General features: G+C 38.1%; 1 protein-coding gene across 1 annotated transcript in view; it reads left to right on the top strand.

The window, feature by feature from the left end:
* The window catches only part of RORB (RAR related orphan receptor B), a 136032-nt gene that overhangs the window by 83843 nt on the left and 31294 nt on the right, over window positions 1-20895 (top strand). The window contains exons 2-4 of the mRNA XM_030969221.1: window positions 10901-10986; window positions 15288-15429; window positions 18406-18807. Of these exons, the coding sequence (XP_030825081.1) occupies window positions 10901-10986; window positions 15288-15429; window positions 18406-18807 (630 nt within the window). The remainder of the gene's footprint in view (window positions 1-10900; window positions 10987-15287; window positions 15430-18405; window positions 18808-20895) is intronic.

The following is a 20895-nucleotide window of genomic DNA, read 5'->3' on the forward strand; positions in this document are numbered from 1 at the left end:
TTTGGCAGCAATCTATGATTTCTTTCTGACTCGTGCAGAACTAATTTTCAGTTACACAAATTACAGAGGGAAAAGAGGGGGGGAAAAACTCACTTAAATATTGTTCATTTCTTTTGGCCATTTCTTTGATCCATGTTTTTTATCCGAGAGGAAAGTGGTATGTCTAATGGGAAACTCTAATATTTTATGAAACAGTGAGACTTAAAGATCTTCTTAGGCAATCAGTACTTCAGCAGAATGAAACAGTGTTGCAACAGAAGGAAAATTATACACCAATTATTTACCCAGTCAGGAAAAGTTATGCTCCATAACATCAAAGAGCTTCAATTAATGAAATAATAGAGAGTGAAATGTTTTTTACCAAGACAGAAAATGTTTATTCATCAAAATGCCACAGGCTAAGAGTTGGAGACTGTATTTAAGATTATAAACCCAGAGCAACACATGTATGTGACTATATGTGACTGATTCTAGAAACACACATGAAAAAAATAGCTGTGTAATGCTTATGCAAATTTAAATGAGTTGTTGCAAGTAATTAACTGATCCTTACTATCCTTCAAATAATGTTTTCTGTATTGTTGGGAAAATATTTTTTCAGCCTGACTATTCCCAGCTCATGTATTTGTTTGTTTTCTGTACTTTTCCCAATCTCCAATAGTGCTGCTTATTTTCATAAACTTCAGAACTCTTGCATGGGTTTCTTTATTTGAAAATCTTTTTGCAAGGATTCAAAGCAAAGATGGCTGAGATGGCAACTTTGAATTTTTTTTTTCCCCAGTAGTATGTATGATTAGCAGTCTTCTGTATGTATCAGGCTAACTGAATCTTGAAAATTAAGTTCTCTCTGTTTTATCTTTGGCATGAATTCCAAGGAAATTGATATGCAGGGTTAGCAATACAGAACTGTTAGAATCTTCTTACTTATTCCAACAACTTCTTTATACGAAAGGTTAGGGCACAAGAAAATGGATTAAAAAGGAAAGGTTACCTGGAAGTGGGGTAACAGTGCCACAGAAAAGCCTGACAGTATGTAACGGGGAGGGGACAGGAATTCTTTCAAAGCACAGGAAGTCCACAAAGACTCAAAAGGGAAAAATGAATTAGTAGGAGGCAGTGCATGTGAGGTATTAGTTGTCTTGTAGAAATGCTCTCTTCTCACATACTGTTTTGCTGTGTTTCATTCTTGACAGAAAGCCTGTGTAAATCTTGCTTTGTGTTCAGCTGCGCCACATTGGGTGCACAACAGCCACTATATGCCTTTGCACGTGCAACCCATGAAACAGGATGCAGTTCTAACCACTATAGAAGGACAGGCGGGAAAAAATGTCATAGTTCCAGGCTCTGAGCAGCTCTGTTAGAGATTCATACTGAGAGCTTACCCCTAAGTTCCCCTTTTCTGTGCAACCTAAGGGCACCTGGGATTCAAGAGGGGCAATTCAGACAGGTCTGTCACATGATATCTAAAAACACTGGAAGTAAACTTACTTTTTAACTCTGGCTGAAAGTAGGCTTATGACGTTTCACAACATGGGGATTTTATCTATAATAATTTGGCATCTTACATCTGCCACTCTAGTCCTCCTTGCCTTTATATATATCTGAAACAAAAACTGATGACAAAGGAAATCTGAGATTTATTCAGAATTTCAAGGGGAAAAAATTTAAAAATCAATGGAATGAAATAGGAAATGCATACATGAATAGATTATCAAAAGGAAATATTTTTTCATTACTTAGTGCCTCCAGCAACCTTCTTCCCTTCTTTAATGACATGGAACAGTCTGTGCCTTATTACTTCTTCCATTTAATCTTGTTAATGCAGTCTGTTAAGACTCCACTTTTGCAACAGCACAGGTGTAACTCTGAGTAAGTAGGCTAGTAGGAAGACTACTGTTCTGCTCCTGTAAGTCTTATTTATTTACAACAAAATGTGTGATATTCAAACCAATATAAAACTTAATGCAACTGGTGAGTTGAAATATTTTTATTCTTCACTTCCTTTACATTATGGGACATTACAGTGAAAAATAAAGAGGGGGATATTAAACATGTTGTACGAGTCTACCCTTGAGACAACTGTACTTGGAATTTTACTAAGATTATTTCTTCCTACTGTCTTTAAAAGATGGCAGATTAAATTGGTAAGTAGACAGCTGGTAAGTACAACATTTTTTCAAACAGCAACAGATGCAAATCCAAGAATATCTCCAGCTGATTTAAATGCTTTTCAGAAGATGGAGCAAAGATTTAAATAGGAATGTGCAAAAGTGAAAATCCATAGTGATAATCAAAAAAATGAGGAAATATGAAGAAGTTCAGGAAGTTTTAAGAAGGCAACATCAGAATGATTTCAGAGGTTGAAATCACTATTATTTGTTTTTTATTGCTTGTGTCTCTCATAATTTTGCCTTGTAGGACTTATATTGTGTTTAAAGTAAGGTATTGCAAGAAAAGTGGTGCAGGAAAGTGGATTGGAAATTGTTCCTTTGACTGTGATGGCAGCCACACAAAGTCCCAGATAATGCAAGTTAGACTCTCATTTTGCTGCAGTGCTCTAATCTCACAGTGCAGCAGTCCTCATTTCCCTTGAAGATTTTGCATGGTGTAGACTGGTGTAGGTTTGAGTGTTACTGCAAGTGTAGGAATTTGTGGACATTCAAATGAATCTGGGCAGGTAAAGGGGGGAGGAGATAAGGGATGCAAAGATTGTCAGTGTGCTGCAACTGCAGTCTGGTAGCAAAAAGCTGGAGAAGAGGGTGCTGCTACAGACAGAGGTGAAAATAACCACTACACCCTCCTTCCACTATGGGATGAATTGAGTTTTAAGTTCATTTCCATCCCACTCCAGTAAGCAGTAACACTTGGCCGGGTGTGAGGAAAGGTAAGGTTGTAGTGATCCTGCAGACTGGAAAACAGGTCTTCACAGCGTGTTCCTGCAGCATCTTTCTCTGTGTTGCTCAGCTTTGTAACTATAGCAGAGACCTGTGCATATCTGACACAAAAAACAAGTCCTGACTACTGTATGACCATTTCAGCCAGCTTCAACATGCAAAATGGACTGTAAGTATTTATCATTGTGTCTGAACTCTTCCTTTGCAGAGTTCATTAGTCCATTTATTCAGAAGGGAAAAGAATGCAGATGTGGATGGTTGTATTCAGAAAACAGCAGGTCAGCAATACCTGGCACACTCTAAGTAGCTTTCTAAGTAAGGAGAAGTAGAGAGGGAAGGTAATATGTCCTGCTAAATGCCTGATATATTATAAAATATTTTAATTATTAAATTATTAACTTTTATTATGAAATTATGACAAACATTTTGGCAGAGTAAATATTATGAAAATTATGAAATTTGATTATGAAATTATGATAAACATTTTGGCAGAGTAAATACTAAGTATAATTCTTATAGGAAAGAACTTTGCTGTGTATTTTCTGTGTAGGCAGCTATTTTTTGGCCAAGTGCACTTCCACTGTTTTAGAGTGTTGCATAGACAACATGGCCACCACTACTCAGTCATCCTGACCAGCTTATATAAACATTAGCTAAAGCTCCTAGAGATTATTTGCAGAACATTGGATCTGATGAAGTCAAATATAGGATAGCTTGGGTAGTATAATATTTGGGATTAGCATAATAATCTCTTTAGGGAAAGTGTGCAGTATCAGCAGAACCATTGCTTGAGTCTTTGAGGGAAACAGAAACTGTACCGTAATAATTCAGCATATATTATATACTTAAATTTTTCTCTGTGAATAGGGCAAGTTTCTGAGCTCTTTAGGGGGCCCAGGATAAGGCCTTGATCATTTAGTTAAATAACTTTGATTTAACTCACATGTGGAGCCCAAATAATCAGTTTGGCAACATGTTAGTGTTGTGTAATGGCTTGTGTTGCTGTAGTATCATCCTTTGAAGTTACACACATAATTTCCATGAATTTGAATTACTGGGGAAAAGGGTTTATGGTTTAATACAGAGATGATCATATTGAGAGGCAATGAAAATGCTTTTATACAGATTTACAGAGTGCTAGGTGAGCCATCAGAGTTTACTGATCCTTTGGCACTTTCTGACCTCTATGAACACAGACTTTCAGGGATTGCGTTTTGAGCCACAGCTTCTGAAAAGGCACCTGAGCTCTGTCTTTTGGGATCTGGACAATGGGCTGTACTTTGTGTTATTCCTCACTGCCCAGCAGAGGATACAGGCAGTTCTGCTTCTCTTCTGCTGCCGTCCTTGCCTGTGAACCATTCCAAAAAATCTGGGAAAGCCCTGACACTTCTGTTTGTTATGCACTTCAACCACTCTGTTTGGTCCAGATTAAAGAAACGAAAGAGCTTCTAGGTAGCAATTTGTGTACCTTTGTCAGATTCCTAATCTCTTAGTGTTTCACTGAGGGCTGGGCTGACATTTGTGGCAACAAAGTGTACAGTATTTTTCTGGAGTCCAGGAAATTGCATCACCAATCTTGCAATAACACAGTGAAAATCCAGGAGTTTTGTTAATTTACAAATTCACAAAATTTTTATAAAAATACAAATTATTTTAATTAATTGAAATAATCAGGTCTGCAGAAAATAAAAAATCTTGTGATCCAAAATATATCATTATCTCCAACATTATATCACTGCTCTTAAAATTGTTGTCTTTTTTTTGCTCACAACTGGCTTTGCTTCACAGAGAAACATCCAGCCTTTGCAGAGGCTTGAAGTCTTTGCTCCTATCTAAGTTATGATAAAAAGCTAAGGGCCCAAAAGTGTTTCTTTTAAAAAGAATGTATCTCTTGCTCTAATAAAAGATATTAAATCTATCTGAAATTCTCATCTCATCTGTAACCCTGGATCATCACAAATGTAACAACTTTCTGATATTCATAAATTGTTAAATTATACTGCTAGATCCACTGTACTTATTACACTTAGGAAAGGAAAGAAACAGTATTTGAACAAAACATTTTTTCTTACTTCAGTGCTTATTATCACTTAAGGTTGTTATACTGTGCTCATTTTTTCTCCTTATAATTTCACCTTCTCTGGTGAATATAAAGGCAAGTATATAATTCTTTCCAGACTTGCTCCAAAATTACTGTGTAGCAATAAGATACAAAAAGACGAGATAATATGAGCAGTTTTAAATTACCTTTTCAGCTGTGGAGCAGCCATAATCATTTGAACTCGTATTCAGCTATTTCAAACCATTTGACAATGTTCAGTAAACATTATTATTGCCATGGAACTCAGGAAGACATCTTCCTGGAAGACATATTTACAGTGCAGATATAAGCATATTTCTTCATATACAAAAAGGCTAATATACAGCACATAATTTTAAAACTTTTTGTCACTCTACAATCATCATCACGCATATTTCTAAGGTTTGATCTTTTGTTTTAATAGATTTTAAATGCACACAATAAGGATGCAGAGGGTAACTACATAAAAAATTGCAGAATTGATCTGTAAGGGGAGCTGGTATACAATTCATCGTAGTTTGCTTTGGGTTGGATTGGGTTGGGTTTTTTTTGGGGTTCTTTTTGTTCATTTTTTCCCCACTGGAAAGTCATGAAAGAGGAAGGAGAAAAGAAAACATACTACCAAATAACCTTCCAAGTGATATTCGTTATTAACTAAAAGAACTTCAGCTAGGAGTGTGAGACAGTGAAAGAAATCAGACGTGACTATTGCATGCACTTATTGGAAAAGACATTCATTTTTTCACTAATGTACCCAATTTCTATTTTGAGCAATGATCTATCAGATCATCTGGCTATTTCTCAATAGCCAAATTCTAGGGCTATTGCTTACTTTGATACTCAAGACACATTTTTATATATTATGTACAGATGACATCTAATATTTGTGTCCAGTGAGACACAGAGATATACAAGCACTGCTGCTTCTTGAGATTTGTACATCTGTGCTCATGAGATGTACTGGCTTGAGAACCATCAGCTTTGCAGAGTCTCTGTTGCTATAACAAATCCAGGGGCCATACCCACAGTCAGAGTTTAATGTATCTCTGTGCAAAAGTGCTGAGATTTTATGAAAACATTAGTTTTCTGGGTTAACTGTGCCGTATGGGTTTCCTCTAATGCCTCATTTGGGTTATGATTGACAGCTAATGTATCTACAGACATTAATTAACATTATCTGGAATTAATTAACTTGCTGAGATATTACTAACTATATAGGTCTCACTGCATGAGGTATGACAGAGGCTCTAAACATAAGTAGTATCCTCAGCTGTATATTTTCAGATTATTAAATGCAAAGCGCCTAACATCTTGCTGAGAAGCTAGAGAACATCTATTCCAGTAGCAAAGGGGATGTCAAGATCTCATTGCCAGCCTAACTTACCATGGAAATTTCTACTGACAGTTACATGCAAGGAAAAAAAGCATTTCCTACTCACAGAGGTCAGGATAAAAAAGGCAGAGTTGGCAAGTAGATAAAAATGGTGAATGTACTTAATTTGAAATCAGTTAGGAACAGAAACATGAAAGTGAACTAGGCCAACGTACCAGCAGTTTTCAAGGAACTCCAATAAAAGGATGATGGGAGTTCTTGAAAGGTGAAGCAGTTGTTTTTTTTCACTATGAGTTTTCTGATTAGCCTTGATGCTTCCAAGTGCAACCTTTCTTGGATTTACAAATTGGAGAAAGGACTTCCTTTTCAAAGTTTTTTCCTGGCATGCTTTATTAGCATCTTTTGATCAAGAACTAAATACTGAAAGCTCAAGTCTTTATTTCCCCTTAAACCAAAGCTACAGGTCTGTGAGATTATAGTCCTGTCTTTCTCAAGTGAAGTTCTTCAGGTATTAAACTGAAATTATATAAAATATGACCTTTGTTTTTCTCTGTTAGGCACCATATGCATGTGAGTGACAGTCCCCACAAATATACATCTGACACATTAGCTGCCTTGTTGACTCTTACCTTCCTTTCAAGAGGAATTCAGAAATCTGACATTCCTAATTTCACCCACATAACTTTTGAAACCTGATTATTTTCCTGCCTTCAGGATTTTTTTGTCAATGTGTAATATTCTATTGGTGAAAAAAAGAAAACCCAGCAGTGTGCTTTTGATTTTTCTTGCGGCACATTTGAGTTAATGTTTTGTTTGAAGATGTTTCTAATTACTGATTTGTTTATATGTAACTGTTCATCTCAAATACTTGAGATCATTTTAGATTTACTTCCTTGATAGAATTACACCCTACTTTCTGTTTTCATGAGAGACTGAATTAGATTCCAGGTTGTTATCCCATCATCTGTGGATGAGAATTACTAGTCATGTAGAATTAATTTATTTCCATTGTGGCATTACGTTTTCTAGACTGTCCCATAAAACTGGAGGCAGTTTCCTGTCCTAAAGAACTTTCAACTTTAGTATAGAATAGGAGATTAATACTGCAGAGACATGACTCTGTGGTACTGAGGAAGGATGCTACACTGTGCAGCATGTATACAAACAATATAAATGTATTCTTAGCCATTAGGGTGATAGTGATTTTGCAGGCTTTTGTTGAGTGGTACATCTCAATGTACTTACTGGAAAATTGGACAAGTGGGCTCAGATTGAGACTTGCTTGAAAAGAGGTGGGAGCCATTTTTTTTCTTATAGTATCAGAGGAAAATGGGTGAGAAGACAAGTGGAAAGGCTTTCGAAGTGGAGCTAAGTGTTTTTGCTCTAATTCCTTCTTCAAGTTTATCAAGTTGGGATTTGTCAGTTCTGTTCCTGTGCTGGTGAAAGCTACCATTGTGGCAACTCCACTATTGTTTGTTCATTAAATTTTTGCCCTCAATATTTAGGAAGTGGCACTTGGTCAATGCATTTTATATTTTTAAGGAGTTCAGAAGAAAGCTACTTATTTTATAATAGCAGTAAAGAAAGTTAGATATTCAGCTCCCTGAACTGTTTGTTGGCTTAATAGGTGAAGGGAGTAAGAAAAATAACATAAGATCATAGGTGGACAAATAAAACCAGAATGTGCAAAAAGTGTAGTACCCTGTGTCAACTACTAATGCCAAGGCGGTGTGTTCAATCCCCATACAGGCCACTCACTTAAGAGTTGAACTTGAGGATTCTTGTGTGTCCCTTTCAACTCAGAATATTCTGCAGTCTGTGACCTGTGATTATATCTGCAAAAGAAACATGGTATGCTCTATGTTCATTACAGTATCTCAAGACTCTTCTGGGAATACTGTGGTTTCTTTTTTATCTGGCCTGTACAATAAGATTTCTGTTAGGAATCCTGAAACTGTTCGGCTCTTTTATTAAAGAAATGTCAGGGACAGTAGCAAAATACACTTTTCTAAACTTGTTCAAATGCCTTCTGTGTCCTAAGGATGTCTTTTCTGTGAGTTCTCTTAACGAGAAATGGTTGCAATTTCCTAGACAAACCTGAATTTACTAATTTATAGAATGGTTATTTTCAAATAAAGGTTTGAATTAACTGAAGAGTCGAAAGTCTAAAATATTTTTTACATATTAATTGAAACCCAAAGCTTTAGCATTTAGGGACTTGATCCACAAATACCATGAATGTAGAGCTTATAATTGAGACTCATGCATGGAGTTATTGTTTGCTTACAGTAAAAAGTACTGTGCTAAATGCAATCAGTTTCTCAGGATAAATTCTTCTCTCTCTATTCCTATCAGAATTTCAAATGGTATATGCAAGTCACATTAAAAGTACTTTGGTATTTTTGTGGTGGTTTTTTTTCTCTGTCTTGTCTTTTCCTGCAGATTTCTTTCTATTCTCATTGTAGTTCCTGCCTCTGACATGGACATATGTCAATGTAACATAAAGCAGCACATGGTCCCAGAGCTGAGACCTTCTCCATCCACATGACTCTCAGGCAGACACCTGGGAGCAGTTACTCAAAGTAGCCTCACAAACAGCAGCGCCTGGAGGCACAGATTTAAGGGCCATAAGGCATAGGAATTTTTGAGCAGGACCAACCTGGAAAAATTTCCAAAGAACTGCAAGTGCTTCTCTATTAAGGAGTTCCCTCTGTTCCCTCTAACATGGATTAGGAGCAGTTTTAAAACTGGTTTACTTGCCTGAACCTAAAATTATGCTAGATCAGAAAGAGTATGTCAGGAAAATGAGCTCACAGTGGGGAGCTAAAGTCTCTTCAGCCATCCATATAAGTTCCTCCTGCCTGGGTTCCTTGGAGTATGCTGTCCCAAGGGAATAGTTAATTGACTTTCCAAAGTGGAGGGCCTGCTAGTGTTCCCCCTGTGCAGTTTACCCCTTAAGCCTCTACACTAAATAGGAGGATAAAGGAGTAGGGTATGCAATGCACCTTTCGGTGGGAAGTGTGGTGGTGGTAGCTCGCTGGGACACAGTACTGAGTTTTGGTTAACTACAAGGTGGTAGGAGGACGGAAGTGGTAGGAAGATAACTTGTGGCTTCTGCTAAAAAAGACAAATGATAATCATAAGTAGAAACAGGACATAATCCATGATATGTGATTATATTTTCACAGTATCCACTGTGCAAGCATATTTAGTGCTTAGCTTACAATTGCAGTAATTTTTAAGCATCTGTTTTTTCCAGGTTTTTTTATCTTTTCAAGAGCCCACAAGTTTGAAATGGGATGCTCTTTTTAGGATTGGCATCTGGACAATAAACTTGCTTCTCTGTCTCAATCCATTTTAGAGTTAAGTGTGTCTTGTTAAATATACTAACAGTTACCTATCCTTGTGCTTGGGCTAGCTGTACTAAAACAGCTTTTCTACTCAAGGATTTGATGGATGACTTGAGTTGCAGAGAACTGCTGCTGTTCCTGCCCTGGGCATGGAGAAACAGCATCTGCCAGGAGTGCTTTGCAAGTGTGATGCTGCCTCCAAGTAGGAGGAGAATAGCAGGGAGGCGTGCATCCTACACAGAAGAAAATGAAAGAGAGAGAAAATAAGTTTAACATTTCTTCTCAGTTCATCTGACTTAAATAAATAAAGGCACAGTTTTTCCTTATGTGTCTAAGTACTCTTACAGCATAATCAAAGGAGAGATTCAAAGTAATTGAGGATTCAAAAAACAGGATTCAAAGTAATTGAGAGAATCAAACAGTTGTGTTAACAAAAAAAAATTGAAAGATAATGAAATGTGTTTTTCTTCTCAGAATCAGACGACCACAATGTTTATAAAAGGATCTGAAGCACATCCATATTAAACATTTAAACATTAAATATCCATATTTAAACATTTAAACGTTAAATATCCATATTTAAATATTTTTCAGACTGTACCTGACTCTCCCAGCACATACTACTGGCTACCTAAACTCCTTCTGGGGGCCTTGCTTGCCAATGACCCAGTGTTTAAACAAGTAGTTTGAAGAGAGGGAGATTAAGCAAGCTTTTACCTGCCTGTCTATGACAGTGGTATTGGTATCTTCATGTCTCAAACATAATTTGAAGAAAAGGAAAACTTCATCATCTCTGCTCTTCTTTAAAAAGGGCATCAAAATACACCCTGTATCTCTGCCTCAGAAAAATGGAAAGTCACAAATATTTGAAGTATGTCGGAAAGGACAATCCAGTTTATTCTTTAGGACCCCTAATGACTGTCATTAGCAATAATAATTATAAAATTACCCAGTAAAAAAAAAACAAACTTAAAAAAAGGAATATGAGAAAAAACTTACTAATTTGTGAGACATTTTAAAATGTTGAAGAGTTTTGTGGGATGTGGCAGAAACTGCATAATGTGAAGCATTTAAAATTTTTCAAACAAAAGCATTCAGAAACAGACATACAATACAAAGCATTTTTGTATTGTTGGGGTTCAACTGGTTATCTACTCTCTATTTCTAAAGATCTCATTTTGAGGAAAAAAAGAAATTAAATACAATTATATACCCAAAATATCTGTCTTGTTTTCTCTTTCAGCACAAATTGAAGTGATACCATGCAAAATTTGTGGTGATAAATCCTCTGGAATACACTATGGAGTCATCACATGTGAAGGCTGCAAGGTATGAGATTTTAATACAGCATAGTCATTATCATTTGCATTAGCCTCAGGCACCTCTGTACAATGATACATTCTTACAAGCTTTCAAACAAGTGGTGCCAAAGGCTGTAAAGCCTACTGATGATAAAGATGCATTTCATGCCTTATTTTCCTAGTTGCTTTCCATTTTATCAAATAGTCTTTAGAGCTACCTCCTTGTTTGAAACATGAATTAATTACATCTGGTGCAGTATAAGTGCTGACACCAATAGAGGCTGGCAACTGTAAGTCACACCTGTTCTACCTTAAATCAGCTTTGAAGGAGGTGGATTTCTTACCTTGTTTCCTATACAATCCATGTAGCATTACAGTTGTCCTGTTACTACTGGTCAGCCTTTTTTAAGGGCTTACAGGTGTGACTTGGGTCCTTTTTTATCTCCTTTTGCACAATCTGCAGACCAAATTGTAATCTCAAAAAGAAAGAATGCCTTACATTATGAGCAGTGTAAAAGGATTCTTTGTCTTCTTGCTTAAAGGCATTAGTGCAGGAGCAGTTGCTGGGAATTGGGGGTTAAAAAAAGGGGTGGATGGGGGAAAATTCTTAGATATGCTTAGACATATCAACATATTATTTCAGGCATTAGTTCAAATAATACAAATAAGACCCAAGCACAGAGAAGAAAGCCTTCAATTTTCAATTTTAAAAAATGTCTGCGATTTTATTATCTAAGGAATTGCATTATTGCTCATAATGAGAGTTTCATACTACATGATGGTATTTCAGTTTTAATTGTAAATGGGAAATTGGAAAGGTAGAGAGGCAGCGTCTCTGATTTCTTGCACATGGAACACAGAAGCTAGGTCATTTGAAAATGGATGCCTATTGCAGTATGAAATCACAAGCCTGTACCTAATGCTTTACGAAGTATTAGAACAGCTGAAAAATCTGAAAATTTGGGTGCACCCATTTGCAAAAGAAATACTTTAATGCCAGTACGTTGAGAACCAATATACTGATAAAAATCAAGGGTTTTTTCCAGGAACATTGACAATTGTAAGCAGAACAATTTGCAGTGTGTCTTTGTCTTACTGTGGCACTGGACTAGAAATCAGCATCTTCTTATGATGATCACATGAAACAGGATTAAACTAATTGATCTGATACTTCAAAATTGGCACAAAAGCTATGGAAGGAAATTACTTTAAGCAGAAAAAGAGCATCTTCTCTCAGTACTCAGAGTCCACAGACTGTCTAGGGGTATAGTCTTCCATAGAAATAATTAGGGTTAATGCTGGCCCTTGTGTGTGCCTCAAGAAGGGATGATACCACTGTGCTCAGTGAGTAGACTGCTTATTGAGATAAAGAGATTCTCTTCCACTTTTAAGTTTTAACCCCTGTTGGGTTTGTGCCAGTTTTGCTGTATCAGATCAATTAGTCTAATCTTGTTTTGTGAGCCTGTGTGAAAAAAAGGTGTCGGTTTTTCATGTCAGTTCCACTGGGAGGCATCCCAGTCTGTCAGAGCTCCCTGTTAAGGTGAGCTCTGTTTCTGGCAGTGCAGCTCTGCTATCCATTTAGGTGCCCAGCACTTAAATAGCTATTCACTTAGCCTGCATACTCATCATTTCTGGTTCTTTTTGTCTCGGTTTGTTGGAAACCTGAAATGATTAGAGGCCATGGGTGGAAGAAAGAGGATGGAATCACTTCACAAGCCTGCACACATGTTGAGCCAGGCACCAGGCAGCCACAGCATTTCAGAATACTGCATCCAAGAATTACAGTGCCAGTGGCGGTGCTGTAAACTTCAAGGAACAGAAAATCCTTTAACTCTGTGTTGCTGCATTAGCTGTGCTGTGGCAGATCCATGTTCTAGGAAGTGCTTAAGGGTCATCTGAAATACTGCTGTTGGTTTGTATGCATGCCTGCCTTGTGCTGAATGTGCACATGCAGTGGGCCTGCTGGACCCCCTGAGTGAGTTTGCACCTCTGACACTATTCTTACAGAAAGGGTGAAACCTGAAGATAAGTTTGCATCACATCTATCTCTGCAGCTACTTCTTCACTAAGAAGCCTTTTATCATTTCTTGTGCCTTCCCTCAAAGCAAAATACTTTCCACCACTGTTTTGTCATGGATTAGAAAGCAGTTCATTCAGCAATTTCCTTTCTCAAACTGGCTGTGGGTGGTGTCTGAAGGGGTCTGCTCAAAGACTTGTTGTCCATGTTGGAAGTACTGAGAAATTTGTCTTTGACTCTTTAGCTCCTCAGCTATGAAATATATCTTCCTTCAGACAAAATGGAATTGTTCCAATGTAAAACAATGTAGCCAAATCTATACAAAGTTACCATAAAAATAAAATGAAAGGATTATCTCTATTTTATAAGACAACATTTAGATCTTATGCAGAAGAATGAGAACATAAAATTCTCCTCAGAAAAATTAATTACTCACTGTAAATTAATTCTCTTATGTAACCCTTGATACATAATATGGTCCTTTTTTCCTAAGGAGGGCAAAGATGAAACAAATTCCTCTGACATGAGATCAACCTTAAGGAGAACAAAAAGTACTGCAGGAGAAAGCGCTGTCAATGCTAAATGGTTGAGTGTGTTTTTTTAACATTACTGAAATAATTTTTTCTCTGAAATCCATAGATGCTGCTAAAATCTAAAACTGAAAACATAAAACCCTTCACAAGTCAAAACCAAGACTGGCTATAAAGTTCAGCAAAGACATATGCAATTAGCATTTATTTAGTCTTAAATTAAAGGCAGTTCTACTATATCAGGAAAGTTTTGGTCAGCTAAGATCAGTTAAGTTTCCACCAGAATTTTTCTGAGAGTACCCCCGAAGGACATCTATTTTCTGAAAAGTAGGAGTCATAAAATTTATTTAATATTTTAGATACACCTGTAATCACTGACAGAACAAGCTCGACCCAGTTCAGGTGGGTCTCTGTGCTCGCTCTGGCAGTGACTTTGGTGGAACACCATGCCTGTCACTGTTACTGACACCACACCACCCTCATTCAGCTCACCAGCACCTGAGAGAGAATTCTTGTATAACCTGTAACAAGTGAGCTGAGGCCTGTAGCACTGTCACCTTGTGACTTTGTCCATTGCTCAGTATTAACATCCATCAACCTCTGCAGAGATGCCCTATTTTTTTCCTGGTAACTGAAGTCAGCTGTTGCTTTCTGGCTTTTTTCCAAGGTGTTTGCAAGCCACCCCAGAAAGGCACAAGCACTTTGGTGTCACTTCTGGTGACTGCTGTAACTGCAGCAATGATATTTCCGCTGTTTTACTACTCACAGCCAGTGGCCAGGCTATCCTTCAGCTTTCCCACCACAACCTGCACTGCTTGCATTTAAAGTTGCCAAACTGGTTAGGGGAGTTCTCTACTTTTTTTCCCTCTGGACTTACAGATACTTCTGACCTTTTTTTTTTTTTTTTTTAAATAGATCTATTTATTTTAATTTCTCTTCACCTCCTGGTTTCATTCCTCTTGTCACCTCAGCTGCTTCATGTCACTTCTACCATAACAGGAGAAGCACCTTTTGGTGCCACTCTTGGCACCACCTCATAGCAGCTGGCAGCTCATAAAGACCTAGGTGTATATACTTCCCCTCTAGCCCTCAGATCTCTAGACAAACAGCCCGTGGAAAATGCCATTACATTCTCATGGTGGTGCCTAAAGGTGTTGCTTTCTCCTTTGTGTGTTGGCTTTACTTGATACAGTCATTGTATCCTAGTGCTTTTGTGAAGACTGAATTTTAATTACTTCACTCCTGAATCATATGCCTGTCCAGATCAGATCAACATTTGCCAAGTTAAAGTGAACAGCAGACTTCAGCTTCTCATGCTATGTGTACCCAGTAACAGTTACCTCTACAGGCACAGTTAGTCTCTTCATTTAAGGGAGAAATGTCAAAACAAGTACTTTGAAGTCATCTCTTACAAATGCTGACAAGCTTTTCCTCTATTAGGAGCAAGTATTAGATGATTCGGGGTCATTATTGCATAGTAAAAATGCATTCTGTAGCATAATTTAGGTTTTAACAAAGCAGAATTATATTCTTTACGGAATAATACACAGTTCTCCTTATGATAATTAAATGTTCTTTAATACAATACCACCATAACTGCAGAGCCACAGCATAAGTAGCAGTGCACTAAACAGGGGTTTGCTGTAGTAGTTTGCATGCTTCTTTGTGTGTGTGTGTGTGTGTGTGTGTGTGTGTGTGTGTGTGTGTGTGCGCTGCATGCATGCTCACACACATAAATGTACTCATGGTAATGCTTGGTCTTTCCTACTCTCTTGCCCCAAGGGATTCTTTCGGAGGAGTCAGCAGAACAATGCATCCTATTCCTGTCCAAGACAGAGAAACTGTTTAATTGACAGAACCAACAGAAATCGCTGCCAGCACTGCCGACTGCAGAAATGTCTTGCCCTGGGAATGTCTCGAGATGGTAAGGAGTCAGATCTGTGCTTCACATCTAAGCCCTTTGAAACTTTTCTTCGCTGCTGACTTACTTAAACTCCCTGTAGATTTCTGCAAAAAGAGAGAGGAGAAGCTCTGTGCTTTGTAATGCGTGCACTGTGAGCCGATCTTTGCCATCTGGTTAACAAAGAAGTCTATTTTCATGGGCAGGGGTGGGGAAAATCACAAAATGGAGAACAGTATCAGTTTAGAGCAAAAAGAGGCAGAACTGCCTTATGTTATTCTAATTTAAAGCACAGAGCACAAAAAAAGTCACCCCTGGAGAGGTGGGTTTACGTTAAGTATTACATTAAACATCAGCAATTTTCTTAACATTTAATATTGATGTGTGAAAGCATCCATTTCCCTGAGATCTCTAAAGGACTGGTAGTAAGGAGATGTAACCCTACACAAATTTACACATTGATATCATTAGGGGTTTCTGTTTGCTTTTTTCAGTACACTTGAACAAATATTTTGCATTGGAAGAAACCCCATTTCTTTTACTTGCACATTGCCTCCTGTCCCTATATGGGTCTGCAGAAGTTTCCTAATTTAATACTGAAAGTATATCTTATGCCAGAGGAAAGCTCTGCAGTCTATGCCATCTCAGGATCCTGTGCTCCTTGCAGAGCTCTGTTCCACCTTCCAGGCTGTGGTGTGACCAGCCACTATCAGCAGGCTGTGAACATGCAGCACACCAAAGCTGCAGGCAATGGGAGGCTTGGGCAAGGTTGCCCACAGCTGACATGCCCTGGGCACCACTCCTTGTGCAGAGGGTTTCCAGCTCAAAAACGTGTTTCATATAGTGAGAAAGTATTAGAGGAAAATGTTCTAATTTTTTTAAGCAGATTATATTAATTTCAATTTCCCAGAAGCAATTTTCTCTCTTAAAAGGTTGACACAAAATGTGTATTTTTAAATTGAGTCAGCAAGAGAGAAGTTACATAAAGAGCTATTTATTTAGATGGACCACAGATTATAAACTTGTCAAAATTTGGACCATAATAGGTCTTCTTCTACCTCAGTGTGTTTTACGCCTCACTGAAGTTACTTGCTTACCAACCTCACCTGGGAAGGGCCTTTAGTCCATGAATTCTTTTTGGTCCTAGCACCCAGTTTACTTGACACCTTAGCTCCTAATTCTTCATGGTGATTAAAGAAGTAACATTTCAACAATTTAACTGCACATGCTTTCCTTCTGAAAATAGTATCTTCCAATTATTTAAGATAAATCACAGGGGCATTTTAATGACAGTGCCATCTTCCCAACCAGTAATTCAGAGACCACTGTCAGAGAGACAATAGGAGTGATTCTTCCAACAGCATCACTTTGTTCTCTCCTACCTGATGTAAGGGTCTTTATGATTGTTTAGGATTAAGACTTTTAACAGCTCTTGCAAATTTAAAATTGGCTGTGTGAATTTTTTGACAGAAAACTTGAATTTGATTTTTACCTCTCAGCCATATAATAAATGCATTTTTGTCATGCAGAGGCAGGATGCTAATTGACAGCAGCTGGAGAATCCAATTAATGAATATGTAATGAGGATAAACATTGGTTTTATTGCTGAGGCCCTAAATTTGAAGAAAATACACAATTGCGTTATTCAAAATTATTTAAAATACAGTCATTGTATATTGTCCATAAGGGTATGCAACATACCATGCACTGATTCCAGGGGCAGGCTGAGTTTGTGTGAGGTAACTTGTAGCCTGAATGTAGGGCTGCAACTAAACTGAGGTTGGCAATAAGAAAAAAAACCCTCTTGATGTAAAAAAAAAAGTGAAAATAAAGCAACTGTCATCTTGTTGTTCTGGCGCTGTATTTTCATATTATGCTCTACTTCTTCTGTTCTTTTTCCTGATTGAAGAATTTTACGTTTATCCACATATAAGTTCATACTCTTCTCAAGGGCTAAATGAGGGTCATGTGCTAATAAATAGGATTCTGAATTGATCCAAATTTCAGACAGACTGGAAATACACAATATAGAAAATACACTTCATAATACGTAGAACTCTGTAGTTCTGGAGCATCATCCCCTTACCTGTTCTGATGAATTCTGCTGGATGTATGTCTCATTTGTTTTAGAGCACAATCAACAACTGTCTCTGCTCTGAGATCCCAAGATCTAGCCCAGTAAAAGACCAGAATTTATAGAGAGATGGGGGTGGAGAGTGATAATCAGCTGTGATCTACTGTATATACAGGCTGTGAATTTACTCCTCCTAGTTCCACAGCAATCAGCCTGTCGCCTTTGAAAATTTCAATCTCAGTGTCATTAACCCTGTTTCTGGGGAAAATGGTTTGCCCTCTTACATTTTCTTCCCTTTCTCATCAGAAGGAGTGCATGGATTTGTGCGTGAAGGTTATTGAAATGGAGATTGCATCAATCCCTAAGACTTTGCTCAGTGGAAAAGATGACATTCATTTGTGCTGTTTACCTTCAAATCTGTTATTTTCCTCTAGGTTCTAACCTGTAATTTTTTTTTAAAGTAGGAAGATAACACCCCATTGAAAGGATATGGTAATAAGTTTTTGGGGCTTGTTTTCACCCAGAATACTAATCTCATTAGTGTACTGTGAAAAGATTTGTGTAAAGTTAGTAAATGGATATGAATTCACAGACTGTACATTTTGTACAGCTCTGGGTGGTTGTTCAGTGAACACAGAGATATAAAAGGATGCATGGTCCTTTTAACATTCATAGTGGGAAGGGAATTGCTTGACTGAGGCCCTCCTGTCAAATAGGAGTTTTTGTTGTCACCTGGTAAATTCAATATTTTTTCCTTTATGAAATGTACGTGATGCAAAGCTTTGCATCCTTTCTCATTTCCACTGAAAAAGGTGTTTCCACAGCAAAATTAACCCTGAAAGTTAATGACAGAAGAGTGGTGGGGCTGAGTGGAATTGAGAAAAATTTAAAGACGGCAATGGTTCACATTGTGCTTTGCTTTTCAGCTGTGAAATTTGGAAGAATGTCCAAAAAGCAGAGGGATAGCTTGTATGCTGAAGTGCAGAAGCACCAGCAGCGACTGCAGGAGCAGCGGCAGCAGCAGAGTGGTGAGGCAGAAGCTCTGGCCAGGGTTTACAGCAGCAGCATCAGCAATGGCTTGAACAATCTGAATAGCGAAACTGGCAGCACCTACGCCAACGGGCACGTCATCGACCTGCCCAAGTCTGAGGGCTATTACAACGTGGATTCTGCCCAGCCCTCCCCAGACCAGTCTGGGTTAGACATGACTGGAATCAAACAGATAAAGCAGGAACCTATCTATGACCTCACCTCTGTACCAAACTTGTTTACCTATAGTTCTTTCAACAGCGGGCAGTTAGCTCCAGGGATATCCATGAGCGAAATCGGTAAGAAAAATTCTTATTCCTGTAGTGCAATGTGTATATATAAGCTAAGATCCAGTACTGTCTTCATTAAAATGTCATACAGGCACTCCATACACAGGTACACAATAGTTACATGTTCACACATGTGTGTGCACACACATACAGAGAGTATGGGAAAGAAAATAAGTCCGGAACTAATTGACGTAACATTAAGGCAGCTCTTTTTTTACTAAAAATTATGCAGTTCTTAAAACCAGCAGTTCATTTCTGTTTATTAAATAAGAGCATCAAAGCAGGTGATGAATCAATCATAACCAAGTGATAATTAGGAAGGGGCTTGTTTCAAATGAGCTCATTACTGGCAGGGTTAAATGATCTCTTCAGCCAGCTATCTGTATTCTTGTCAACACCCAGAATCCCCATAGCAGCAAATTCTAGGATACTTACTGTGAAAAAGTACCAGTTCCTACTTCAGTTGCACAGATGTGAGCACGCTCACTAAGTTCCTAAAGTGCACAAACTCTGAATGTATTTCTGTGGATATCCCTGCTTCTCTGCCTGAAGGCCTTGGAGAGCCTGTCCCTTTGCTTTCATCTTTGACAACTGACAGAAACCCCTCTGTGAGGTGAGGCTGTTAGAAACTCAATGACTAAAGGTGATTTTTGTCTAAGGAGGATTTCTGTTCATCTAATGCTTCTACTTGTGTTTCACCAAAGCCATTGGAAGTACTACTTCTATTACAAAGAAATAACATGAAAAAAGATTGGCATCCTAATTAGGTACCTGAAGAAGTGAAATATGCTGAATCAGTTGTGGCTGAGAACTTAATCAAAGGGTAGCACTTTGTTAATGGAATTTAATTTTAAAAAAAAGAAGAAGGTAAAAAGTCGTCTTCAAGAGCATTCTTAACAAATTAATTCATTTCAAATCATGGAAAAAACCTTGTAGTTCTGGCCTAACTTTGCTGTCCCGTGTACATGGATTACACTGAGATCTGTAAATGTGTGTTTGTGCTCCATCCTACTGAGGACTGTGGCCTCCCCTCAATATAGGTTAAAGTACTGGGGTATATAGTAGTTACTGTCTGGTAAAAAAACGAAGTTGCATCTAAAATTGATAGCATGTATTCTGCCCTTGTGTGCTTATTTGTAGGGAGCTCTATAACACATTGTGTGCTTTAGCTGCAAATTGTCCAGGAGAAAGTTAAAACTTATCTGGCACTCTATTTACTAAGACCTGTTTTATTATCACATTTGGCCTAGGTCACTGTCCAGTAAAACTGTACACCCACAGTGTAGGATTGGAGATGAACATTCGCTCCCTCAGCTCTCATGGCCATATGAATATCACTCACATGTGGCTTGTGCATACCTCAGTCCTGCAACAGTGGATGACGCTGCTGCAAACCAGCTGAGAGGCAATGTAAACAGTCCTTAAGAGCTGTTTCCGTGCAGACCCAGTACCAAAGGGAAGTGTTTCCAGAGAGACCCAGGGGAGGTCCAGAAATGCAGGAGTTCTGATAGTCCATGAGTTGGGGTTTGTGCTCAGTTACAGAAATGAGTGCAAAGACAGAATATGGCCATAGCCCACTATGTCCTTAGTGGCCAGAGAATCCCCCTGAAGTCAATGGGACCTTTTGACTTCAGACAATCAAAGTTTTATCTTTTTAACTTAAATCAAGATAACTTTTATCTCTTGCAGGTTCACTTAGAAATAATGCAACATTCTTAGTTTTTCACCCATTTTGTTCTCTCCTAGCTCTAAAACATCCTGCCGTAAATCCACCCTGCATTTCCAAGTTTTTCATCCTCCTCTGAAGCACACAAATCAGGGAAAAACCCAGAGCAGAGGGAGTGCTACATAGCAAATGGCCTGTCTCTGAGCTGATGGCAAAATGCAGAGGCTCTGGGATTTACCTCTTTTCCTTTTAAAATTGAAGCTAGGGCTCCTAAATTGCTATGATTTTACACAAATATGCTGTCTGTCATTTGTGGCACCTACAGCAGAGGGGTAAGGGAGACAGTGAGAGATAATGTAGTGTAACAAACAGCTGACAGCTGGAAGAGATGCACCATAAAATATTTGAATTAGTGCACAGGCAAATGATAT

This window comes from Camarhynchus parvulus, chromosome Z (genome assembly GCF_901933205.1).
Source record: "Camarhynchus parvulus chromosome Z, STF_HiC, whole genome shotgun sequence".
Taxonomy (NCBI): Eukaryota; Metazoa; Chordata; class Aves; order Passeriformes; family Thraupidae; genus Camarhynchus; species Camarhynchus parvulus.